Below are 13,192 nucleotides of genomic sequence, written 5' to 3'. Positions count from 1 at the left end.
AATATGCCCTGACTTTAGAATTGCAATTTTACTTGTGTCAAAGTTTATTGTTTCAACCAGTGAAGGTCATTTTAAATTGATCCTGACTTCAGATAGATGTCTGACCAATGTGCTAGTTTAGATTGTCTTCCAGTGATGGTCATTTTAAATATGCCCTGACTTTAGATTGCAATATTGCAAGTTTACTTGTGTCAAAGTTTATTGTTTCAACCAGTGAAGGTCATTGTAAATTGATCCTGACTTCAGATACAGATGTCTGACCAATGTCATAGTTTAGATTGTCTTCCAGTGACGGTCATTTTAAATATGCCCTGACTTTAAAATTGCAATTGGACCAATGTCAAAGTTTATTGTTTCAACCAGTGAAGGTCATTTTAAATTGACCCTGACTTCAGATACAGATGTCTGACCAATGTCATAGTTTAGATTGTCTTCCAGTGACGGTCATTTTAAATATGCCCTGACTTTAGAATTGCAATTGGACCAATGTCAAAGTTTATTGTTTCAACCAGTGAAGGTCATTTTAAATTGACCCTGACTTCAGATACAGATGTCTGACCGATGTCATAGTTTAGATTGTCTTCCAGTGACGGTCATTTTAAATATGCCCTGACTTTAAAATTGCAATTGGACCAATGTCAAAGTTTATTGTTTCAACCAGTGAAGGTCATTTTAAATTGACCCTGACTTCAGATACAGATGTCTGACCAATGTCATAGTTTAGATTGTCTTCCAGTGATGGTCATTTTAAATATGCCCTGACTTCAGAATTGCAATTGTACCAATGTCAAAGTTTAGTGTTTCACCAGTGAAGGTCATGTTTGATATGCCCTGACTGCAGATACAGATGTCTGACCAATGTCCTAGTTAAAAGTTTCTACCAGCGAGGATCATTTGAAATATGCCCTGACTTTAGAATTGTACTTAGATTGTTTCAGTTAGCAAAAATTACTGATTGTTTACTTGATTGTATGAAATAACTTTGAAGAATTGAGTTTTCACAGTAATTAATAGAGTTTGACTCATTTTGATGTACTTCTGTGGAAAATATGCTGTTGTAAGTTCCTTTTCCTGACAGAATTTAGTCATTCATGGTTATGCATGGATATTCTTCTGTTTTTACAGCTGGTCAATATTCAGTTTAAATTTACACTATAAAATTTACATTTTTACTGTCAGTAATGTAATGTGTTGTACCATATTGGAAAAATGTCATGTGTGATGAAATTTTGTTTGTAGGAAAAATAAGATTGCTAGCAATTCTGCAAGAATTACCTTGTCAATTATTCTTCAGTGACAGTGTGAATGTGAATAGTGGAAGTCTTTTTCATTCCACTCCGTGTTTCTACCATGCCTTTCCCTTCTCTCCCGATGGTGGCGCTCTCTTCAAAAGTACTTGTTTGCATGCTGTGAGCATGCGCAGTGTTCATCTATCCAGTCCTCCGCCATATTGCCCTCATTCTACTTTTCCGAGCCGTATCTGCTACACGTACGCTACGGTATGGTGGTCGCCGAGATGTCGGAGAAAAGAGACAAGCGGAGCAAGAGAAGTAGTCGTCCCTCTGTAAGTGCTAGCGTTGGCATGGAGGGTTCGACTGAGGTGTCGGCAGGACATGAAGCCGAGAAGCATAGTGACGCTAGTCCCGCATTGGATATCATTGATACTCCAGGGGCGAGCACATGTCCAAGTAATATGCGTGACGGAATTGACGAGAGTCACTTTGAACCGTCGCAGGTCACGCCATCGCAGCAAGAGCAACAGGGTCCATCGAAACAAGATGATACTGCTTCTTTAGCTTCGCTACTTACCCAGCTAGTTCAGCAGAACCAACTTATGCTGCAAAGAAGTTCGCAACACCCGGAAGAGAGGAGTGGGTCGCCTCTGCAACGTAAGCGACGCTCCGAGGACGACGGGCAAGACGACGCAGCATACAAAATGAGAAGAGTTACGTACAGCGAAAGTGAGTCAGATTCAGCCAGTTCGTTTTCGGACTTTCCAGAGTCAGTCCAAGAACAGGCTAGCTCAAGTCAACGTGATTCAGCTATGTTAGACGTCGATTTTGATGATGTTCCTGACCTTGTCAAGGGCCCGGTCACATGGCCGGTGGCTGACAAATCAGTTGTATGGCTTGCACGGCGTATTGACAAAAGTATGTCGGCCGGGCAGCTGAAGGCATTACTACAGAATTATCTGGTACCTGAAGAAAGTCAGAAGCCATTTCAAGTTCAGAAAGTACCCTCATCACTCAGGGCATACCTGAACTCATCTGCACCAAATCTGAGAACATATGACAAAGGGTTGTACAAGACTCATACCACTTTGCACTCAGCACTGCTGCCCATTGTCAAGGCTTTGGAGTTGGTATGTAACAAAGATAACTCTGCAGATAAGTTTACCACTGTGAAAACTGAATTAAAGGCAGTACTGTCAGATGCCTGTCACTTGATAGTTACTGGCAGTAATATGATGGCTGAAGTCAGACAGGCAAGACTTAAGCATTCTTCAAACCAGAAATCAGAGGGGTCTTGAATGACCGAAAGCCTACCAATGAGGGCTTCTTTGGTGGAGATTTTATCAAAGCCATTACAGATTCTAAGAAGTCCGTCAATGCTATGAAGTCTGTCTCTCAGTCCTACAAGTCTAGGTCAGCCTACAATAAGCAAGATCGCTTTAACCAGTCCTTTCGTGACAAGCGAAGAAATGAGCAACAGGCTAGTTATACCTACAAAGACAAGCAGTACTCCCAGAGAAATGATCAACAACAGTATCAGGCTGGTAAGAGGAAATATAAATCCAGACCTAATACTAAATAGAAGTCTCAGCAACCAGATAGATATACCACATGCAGGAAGACTACGATTTTTTGTTGAAGAATGGAAGAAAATCACTTCCAATAATTTCATTTTGAAAGTTATTATTGGTTATAAACTTCAGTTGACCAGCACACCTATACAGAACATCAACCAGCTACAGCAACTAAATCATCAGAAGAACAGACAGTTATTCAACAAGAAATAGACACCTTACTGAGCAAGAAAGCCATAGAAGCTGTGCCACCAGCTGATAACCAGTTCATATCTAGGATATTCACTATCCCTAAAAAGACTGGTGGCTGGAGGGTCATCATTGATTTACGAGAACTCAATAAATTCATCAAGAAAACTCATTTCCGTATGGAAGGACACTCTGACATTGAACAGTTTTTGTCTCCAGGAGATTACATGACCTCGATTGACCTCACTGATGCTTATTTTATGATTCCTATTTGTCCTGATCACCGCCATTTACTGTGCTTCATTTGGCAGGGACAGGTCTACCAGTATACATGTCTACCTTTCGGACTGACATCCTCACCAAGAGTATTTACCAAGCTCTTAAGAGTGATTCTTTCACATGTAAGAAAGATTGGAATAACTTGCAGCAGTTACCTAGACGATCTTATCAACATTGGACACAGCATAGCATCAACTCAGACCAATCACAACCTGGTATGGGATGTTTTATGCAGGTTGGGCTTCATACCAAATGTAAGCAAGTCTTGCATAGTGCCAACCAGACAACTTACACACATCTAGGCAAGGTGTACAACACAGTGAAAATGGAAGTCTCTCTACCACAAAGCAAAGTTATGAAAATCCAGACAACTGCAAGCAAACTACATTCAAGAGAAACTGTAACACTACGAGACGTAGCACACTTTCTTGGACTAGTAGAGGTTATAAGAGGGGCAATGATTGCAGCTGCCACCCACTACAGACATATTCAATGAGACCTGATTCAGCATCTATACAGCCAGAATTGGGAGAAGAAAATACATATGTCCAACGAAGCAAAAGTAGAACTGCTTTGGTGGATGGAACAGTTACCCAACCACAATGGCAGACCTATCCATCAACCAGTACCAACCGTTACAATACAGACAGATGCCTCACTTCAGGGCTGGGGAGCACTATGCGACAACAAAACAGTGCTAGGCCACTGGTCAGCAGAGGAAAGGACACGCCACATCAACGAACTGGAGTTGTTGACAGTAATGTTTGCTGTTCAGTCCTTTCTGCAAGACAAGACCAATATACATGTGGTAGTACAGATAGACAATACAACAGCAGTGGCGTATATCAACCACCAAGGGGGAACCCATTCAAAGAAACTATGTACAACAGCACTACAAATTTGGGAATGGTGTCTCCAACGCAGCATAACTCTGCAGGCAGAACACATTCCAGGACTTCAGAACCGGATGGCAGATGCACTATCAAGACAGCCAGAAAACCCACACGACTATATGCTGAATCCAGTAGTATTCAGACAGTTGTGTCAAGTGACTTTCACACCGACAATAGACCTGTTTGCCAGCCGTGTCACCAGACAACTTCTCAAATATGTTGCATGGAAGCCAGATCCACAAGCAGTGGGCCAGGATGCTTTCACAATCCATTGGGCTACAGAGAGACCATACCTATTTCCACCACTTCCACTGATAGGACGATGTTTACACAAGATAACACAAGACAGAGCAGTAGTACTGTTCATAGCACCAGTGTGGGCAAATCGACCATGGTACACCAGACTATTACAAATGTCGGTTCAGCAACCATTCTTACTGCCACATCAGGAACAACTAGTCACCAATCCTCACACCAACAGACCAGTTCATTTCAACATTCATCCGTTAGCCGCCTGGATACTCTCCGGCGACACTATAGAGGCAAGGGCTTTTCAGAGAAAGTTACCAAGATACTTCTCAGAGCCACAAGACAGCAGACATCAGTTCAGTATGACAGAAAATGGAAGACCTATTGTAGCTGGTGTCTACGAAGGAAAATTAATCCACTTTCAGCACCTGTAACAGAGGTCACAGAATTTCTCTCAGAGCTTTCAACCCTACACAACCTAGCTTATAGTACAGTGAATGGATACAGGTCTGCAATTTCATCTGCACATTTGCCAATTGATGGTCAGCCTATAGGAGCTCATCCCATGATCAAGCTTTTCTTTCGAGGCATTTTCCACATAAAGCCCCCAAGACCGCGTTATGTTACAACTTGGGAGGTATCAAAGGTCACAAGATTTCTGGAAAAACTTCATCCGGCAAGAACTTTGAACATGAAGATGCTTACTTTCAAGACTGTCATGCTTATAGCGCTGACCTCTTCAGATAGAGGGCAAGCCATCAAAGAACTCAACATTGAGTATTGCCATATCTCTATGAATTCTATATACTTTGTTATACCAGAATTGACGAAGACTTCATCGCCAAACAAGCCCAACAGAACCATTAAATGTCCAAGTTTTCCAAGCAATAGGAAATTGGATGTCCGTAATTATGTCAGACACTATATTGAACGCACCATGCCACTTAGAGACAGGGCAGTTGCCAGGGGGACTCAAGAGACCAGCTCAGCTGTTACTGTCATACAGACCACCTCATCACCCGGTGTCATCACAGACAATCGCAAGGTGGGTGAAGACAGTACTGACCATGGCAGGAATAGACACCAGTGTATTTAAAGCTCACAGTGTTCGTGGTGCAGCAACATCAGCAGCTTTGTTCCAGGGAGCCACACTCCAACAAGTACTCCAGTTAGGAGACTGGGCAAATGACTCTACTTTCTGCAAATTTTACCAAAGACATGTTGACTCATCTGAAGTTGGCAAATTGGTATTGCAGGCTTCCCAAGGAACGAGAAACTGACTGGGTGAGTGGACAACATTATACTGGCTATAGTCCATTGTTTTTTAGTGGTGCCTTTGTGCTTTACCACTGCGTCCAGCTTGGCAATCGGCATGGTAGAAACACGGAGTGGAATGAAAAAGACTTCCAATTTGCCTAGGGTCTTACCTGAAGTGCAAATTTACAGTCTTTGAATGAAACGTAGTGTTTCTACCTTATTCCCACCCACCCAGCCTAACTCAGTGGTCAAAAGCTACCATGTCACAGCACTGCTTACAGTGGTTTCTTTACTGGCTCGTCCAAGTAGAATGAGGGGCAATATGGCGGAGGACTGGATAGATGAACACTGCGCATGCTCACAGGCATGCAAACACAAAGTATGACTTTTGAAGAGAGCGCCACCATCGGGAGAGAAGGGAAAGGCATGGTAGAAACACTACGTTTCATTCAAAGACTGTAAATTTGCACTTCAGGTAAGACCCTAGGCAAATTGGAATTTTAAGATTTTGCGGGGAGCAAAATTACAAACTGACATTATAACAGCATTTTGACGCATGAAAGAAAGTCAAACAATTCAACATATTTTGATGAAAAATATCAGGTTATCTGTAGTCTACTGACAAAAACTAAAAATATGCTGTCATTTTAAATCTTCACTAGTAATGATAATGAAAATTTGCGTTTTTTAAGGAAAATTCAAAATTTTTCCACATTTAGCATGTCATTTTGAACTGATTAGAGCATTTTTTGTATTTTGTTGCAAATCCAATTATCCCAAAATAGTTCCAATCGTGTTACCAGAAGACGACGTAGCCATGGGCATAGACATGGTAATACCAGCTGTCCCCCAAGTTCAGTGATCTATGGTCTATTCTTAATCAGCCGCTAGGAGTTCACAAAATAAGAACTGCTTTGTTTGCTTGCTCCTTGCAGAAATTGAGATTGCTACTGTAAAGAGTTCAAACGATGAATATCAACCAAACTAGCCCTTATTATCATTTAGTCAAAATTATTATTGATATCAGCAATTACCGGCTGTTTAAGCCAGTAAGGACAGAACTCTTGAACAGTGACAAACATTTATTTTTTCATGTACCATTTGCAAACAAAGGGATTGACCAAATAAACATCAGCAATATTTTGCATGATAAGAAAGTTGTGGAAAAAATACCTCCATATTTTAAATTTCAAGAACCACCTATAGTTTCCTACTCATACACAAAAACCATTGGTAGGAAACTTTTTAACTATAACAATGTCTTGAAAAATTTCAACTTTCCATTAAACAACAGCAGAACTTGCAATTGCTTGTCATCCCCCTTTTGCTATAAACCACTTGGTCACATAATAACTGGTGATCTGACCATCATTACCAACAGTAAACTTCGGCAACTCTTTCAATATGGCCCAAAATATCGAGAGCCACAAAATATTAATTGGAAATTTAATTTCAGAATTATCATGGATGCCGCCGAAAAATATGCAAGACAGTGGGCTGCAGTTGAGGAAGTTGATGTGGAATGCCTCTCTGACTGGCTGAGCAAATCAGAGATAAATTAAAATCACGTATTTCACATTTCCGTTCTCACAGTAAAGATGTAAATAATTCCTCAGTATTAGATGACCCATCGGTCAAGCATGCCTCGATGCTTTACACAACGAATATGTTGTAGTTCCTGCAGACAAAGCTTCAAACAACATCATCTTTGTCTGTAGGAATTATTATATCCAGTGTATAATAGATGATTAAACCTTCTTCAGATAGAGTAATACACCTACGCTCTTTCCTATAAGAGTAATACACCTACGCTCTTTCCTCCCTCACTGATGAAGACATTTTTGCAAACCATTCATCTGTGCTCAATGAATTTGGCATTTCTTTGAAAGAGAAGGACAAAAAACTGCCTATGTTGTATTGGATACCTAAACTGCACAAGAACCCTTACAAACAACGTTTTATTGCAGGATCAAGCAATTGCACTACCAAACATCTGTCACAATTATTGACTATAATTTTAACAACCATCAAAGATGGTCTTTTTCGATATTGTGACAAAGTGTATGAAACAAGTGGGTTGAATCAAATGTGGATACTTAAAAATTCGAAGGAATTGTTGCTTGATTTAAAAGTCAAGAAAAACAAGTTCAGCTCAATCCGAACATTGACTTTTCCACTTTATACACCACAATTCCCCACGATAAACTTAAAACAAGGCTGTCATCTCTTGTGAAACAAGCTTTCCTGCATAAAAATGGCAGTAGAAGGTACCAATACATTACCATCAAACAAATGACAGGTTATTTCAGTAACAACATGGATGCCAAGCACAAATACACAGATGAAGAAATTATTAAAATGCTTAATTTCTTAATCGACAACATATTTGTTAAGTTTGGCGGTATGACATTTCAACAATCTATCGGCATACCAATGGGTACAAATTGTGCACCCCCTTCTTGCAGGCTTATTTTTGTATTCATATGAAGCAGAGTTCCTACAGTCTCTCTACAAAGCAGGGTCTAAAAAACTTGCAAGGCGTTTTAACAACACGCACAGATATATCGATGATCTGATCAGTCTAGACAATCCAGACATATCAAATTACTTACATCATATTTACCCTGATGAGTTGGATATCAAAGAAACAACAGAGGGTACGAACTCTGCTTCATATCTTGATCTGTTCCTACAAGTGGGTACTAATGGGCTACACACTAAGCTGTATGACAAAAGGGATGATTTCGATTTGAAATCATAAATTATCCCCACTTGTCAAGTAATATTCCATCTGCACCTGCTTATGGTGTGTACGTGTCTCAACTTCTCAGGTATTGTAGGGCTACACTGATTTTCAACTGAGACACAGCTCATTGGCATCAAAATTACTGAGACAAGGATACACAACAAAAAGACTCGTTAGGACTTTCAAAAAGTTCTACGGTCGATATGACGACATTGTGGCCAAATATGACACCTCGATTGGTCACTCAAATGATTACAGTGATTCATATCCTGTATCTTTTCATGCAATATTTAGACAATTTTGGGACCAATCCTGACGGGTGTAGCATGCTAACAGGGTACGCTTACCCATTCCGGACACCTGGTACCACCACTAATTATCAGTGGTTCAGGATGGTCCTACTTAAATTTGTAAATCACAATTGTCCCATGGACCTGGTAATATATTACCTTGAATGGAAATGATTATTGGACCAGTTTAATGTGATATTCACAGATGACAATGTAAGAACATTTTGTGATACTGTGAGTGTCATGTCAATATCTTCTCATTTGCATATTTAATGAACTTTTGTTATTAGTGAGATAACTCTGAAATTCCTGCACCAAACTTGATTATACATGCAACAAATATTGATCTGATATATATCTAATTATACTTAGAAGCATAAGGCAGTGTCAAGTTAATAAATAGCTCATTTGCATATTTTATGAAGGTTTGTAATTAGTCATATAACTCTGATATAACTTCACCAAATGTGATAAAATCTGCTGCAGATACTGATCAGACTGATATCTAACTGTAGTGTAAAGCATTAAGTAGTGTGAATGAATTAAGGATTCATTTGCATATTTAATAAACTTTGTAATTAGGTATATAACTCCGAAATTACGGCACCCAAGTCAGTGACATTGGGTACAGATATTGTTTTGATAAATATCTAATTGTACTGAGAAGCATTTGGCAGTGTCAAGTTAACAAATAGGTCATTTGCATATTTTATGAAGTTTTGTAATTAGTGATATAACTCCAAAATAACTGCACCAAATGTGATGAAATCTGCTGCAGATACTGATCCGACAGATATCTAATCGTGGTGTAGAGCATTTAGTTGTGTGAAGTTAATTAAGGGTTCATTTGCATATTTAATGAACTTTGTAATTAGTGATATTACTCCAAAATTACAGCGTTAAATTTGATGAAACTTGCTACAGATGTTGATCTAATAAATATCCAATTGTACTGAGAAGCATTGAGCAGTGTCAAGTTAATAATTAGCTCATTTGCATATTTCATGAAGTCTTATAATTAGTCATATAACTCCGAAATAACTGCATCAAATGTGATGAAAACTGCTGCACATACTGATACGACAGATATCTAACTGTGTTGTAAAGCATTTAGTAGTGTAAAGTTAATTAAGGGTTCATTTGCATATTTAATAAACTTTGTAATTAGGTATATAACTCTGAAATTTCGGCACCAAAATTTTGTGAAACGTGCTATAGATATTGATTTGATAAATATTTAATTGTGCTATGAATCATTGAACAGTGTCAAGTTAATTTAGGGTTTATTTGCATATTTAATGAACTTTGTAATTAGTGACATTACTCTAAAATTACAGCATTAAATTAAATAAAACGTGCTACAAATGTTGATCTGATGGATATCTAATTGTCCCATAAAGCATTGAGCAGTGTCAAGTTAATTAACAGCTCATTTGCATATTAAATAAAGTTTTGTAATTAGTGATTAAACTCTGAGAGTACTGTGCGAAGTTGAAAAAAACCTGCTACATATAGTGATAACATGTATCTCATTGTTCTGTGAAGCGTATCACTATTAATGAACCTGTTGTAAAACACGTGAGCATATTAAGTTCATATCTGGTCCCTCATGCGATGAAGACTAGTTTATATATTTTTTGCAGGATTTGTTTTTAACATCGCGTCAATAAATCATCTTCAAAAGAAGACTGTCATAGGTCTGAGAAACTCACTATACTCCTCTGTTTACTACGATGAGTACAGTCAATGGACTTTGGACCATTTTCTCATCTCGTCCCGAAGGATAACTTCAAAAAAATTCATCCAGTCGCCATCCTTGAACCTCTATTGACTCAAGACCATATATATGCAGCTTTGATTACAGTTTTCGTCCGTTTCGAGTCCTTGTTGGAAACCGAAGCATTCAATTCTTCTTCAGAAAATAGGATAAACCAAAAAAATTCTCGACTATCGTTTCGATCGGCCGCAGACGACATCTTTGTTTACATTCCGGTCCGCGCACGCGTCAATGTCGTTTTTGACGTCAGCAGGCATCATTTTTCGGAACTGATGCCTGGCAGGCAACAGGTTCAACAAATGATGCCTGATGATGTCGTTTACGTGGATCAGCACAAAAAGAATGCATCCCACGTGACTATCAACTGGCGAATTAGAATACAGACTGCGGATGAGGTGTGTTACAATATTAAATTTACTCATGCACGAAATACATTTTTTAGATATAAAGCATTTTTTTCATTAAATGTCCACACGAACGTTTATACACTACTATCGGGACTTCGTCGAGAGGGCCGATCGGATATCACCGTGAGTTTGGAAGGGCCTCACATGAATTACATTCTTTACATGTAATCATTTTTACTTGGCGATGGGGACTTGAACAGAGGACATATCGGAAATCATCGAGAGTTTTGGCTGTTCTTCTATGAAATACATCCTTTACAACAATAGACGATACTATCTTTTAAAATAGCGGGCAAATATCCATTATATCGGAGATTTCATCACTTTGTAGATCTGAGTAAGCCCGACTTCCTAAGTTCGACACTGACTTCGAAAAAAAGACGACACTATAGATTTGTCGAATCGCGAATTAATATTTTCCGATATATATCGGAGATTTCGCAACCTTAAAGATCTTGCCAATCTCGACTTACATGGTAACACGTACAATCAGTCAATCCTTCCATATCATTCACGAATCAAAAATATTTTTAAGCGACTGATAAAGAAAAACTCTTTTTGAGAAAGTATAGCGTTGAAGGATCGCAGGGTCACTCAGTGTCTCCAATCCAGTTCGGGGTCTGTACAAGCACAGTGACTCTCTCCGCGAATCATACACAAAACTGAACAAGATATGAACGATGTGCGGAGATGCTTTCCCATTATTACATATCTAGGTTTAAATTAGTATGGTATGATTTCAGTTTGGATAAGGTAATACTCGATGTCAGAAATATCGCAGTCCGAACTCTCCATAGTCGTCTTACGAAGGCACTGAACTGTTCACAGTACTCCTCCAGCTGCAAGCTACAATCGTCTGTATCGCCGATGACGTCACGCACGCTCCTCCCATGAGCCCTTTCGCGCCCATGGAATTCCGGGCTCATTTTCATAAATCTCGTCTACTTCAAATTCTCTTTTAGTCGCGCCGTAGTCGTCAGCGCGTGCAATTATGTTGCAAATTTGAACTGCATTTTATTCAAGAGCGTTTTTGGAAGGGATAAACGGTCAAAGTCAATGGACTTAGGTTTCCCTTCCCTTTAAACGTTTTATAAAGAGGAGTGACCATTCTTTGAGTGACTTTACTATAACAACAAGACTTGACCTCATTAGGTGTAAAACTTTCTTTTTTGTCGTACGTACACAGCCGACTCAGGCCTGACAAACATGTTGAGATCATGAGTCACTAATGTCCTTTGATATTTTGACAAGATCCTGTTCTCATTAAGGTACCAGAATGAAATTTCTCATCCACGTAGTTTCTAGGACACATTGAAGTAGAATGGTCATCCAGGTCATCAAAACAGTTTTAAGAAAAATTGTGGATTCTCTACCACTCTCCACAAGAAACAAACCTAGCTGCTTAAGTTATGGGATACGATGAAGAAGGTCATGTTTTATTCAAGGTCACCCAAATTGATTTACAGGTGAATTTTTCCGTCATTGGCGCATTTGCTAAATTGAGGTCTAAGGTCATCCTTATGGCCAATCGAAAGGTCAATGGTCAAGTAAATGAATGCTTATACGGCCTTATCAGCCCTTAAAGTTTAAAGGTCTTATGAAGAATAAGAATAAAATTGTGAAAAGATGATTTTTACTCCCTAAATAATGCATTGAAGGCGCAAGAAAAACAACTGCAGTAAAAAATTGTTTACGTGTATATTAACTGAAGAATGTGCATTTCCCCAAAGTTTAGTCATATTTTCCCGCGAAAAATCAAATCTGGATGTGTGACATCAGTTTTAGATCTGCCTATCGGTGCTTGCCTGGGGATCACAATGGCGGCGGCTTCTGTCAATTACCCCAGGACAGTGCTTATTTGTCCTCTGAGACGAACAATGTTAGCAGAGTAAAAGTGGAAGTAGTCATGTACGTCAGTCCGTACATGTATGATCCAAATGCCGTCGAAAATCCTTAATACACTGCACCACAACGACCAGATCTACTATGGCGGCTTGACCCATTTTAGGTCAATGCTTGACCCAACAAGAATACTAGTACAAGTAAATAGCTGCATTCATTGTTGCCCTGCGTACGATGCTGTGTTCGCAGTCCCGTTTTGGACTGCGCACGAAAACCTACCTGTTCTAACTATTTTCGGCCGAAAACAACTTGACTCATTCCTTACCAATAACCTTCCCCTTACCCCTTGACCTTGAATCGCTGATAAACTGATGGTTTTGGACGTCCCGAGAGCATACTTTTTTGCAGCCTGAGGGCGATTGAATTATTCGGGTTGGTATAGATCGGAATCGAGTTG

General features: G+C 39.4%; 1 protein-coding gene across 1 annotated transcript; it reads left to right on the top strand.

The window, feature by feature from the left end:
- Window positions 1-3,818: 3,818 nt before the first annotated feature.
- LOC139149936 (uncharacterized) lies at window positions 3,819-4,850 on the top strand. The gene has a single exon (XM_070722004.1). It carries the CDS (start codon window positions 3,819-3,821, stop codon window positions 4,848-4,850), a length of 1,032 nt encoding a protein of 343 aa, XP_070578105.1.
- The last annotated feature ends 8,342 nt before the right edge of the window (window positions 4,851-13,192 follow it).

This window comes from Ptychodera flava, chromosome 2, assembly GCF_041260155.1.
Source record: "Ptychodera flava strain L36383 chromosome 2, AS_Pfla_20210202, whole genome shotgun sequence".
Classification (NCBI taxonomy): Eukaryota; Metazoa; Hemichordata; class Enteropneusta; family Ptychoderidae; genus Ptychodera; species Ptychodera flava.
The sequence above is the reverse complement of the archived record's forward strand: the minus strand, read 5'-3'. Positions and strand labels throughout refer to the sequence as shown.

What these genes read in the sequence shown, in the direction of transcription:
- LOC139149936 (XM_070722004.1), top strand. Translation starts at nt 3,819, where the DNA reads ATGTCCAACGAAGCAAAAGTAGAACTGCTTTGGTGGATGGAACAGTTA.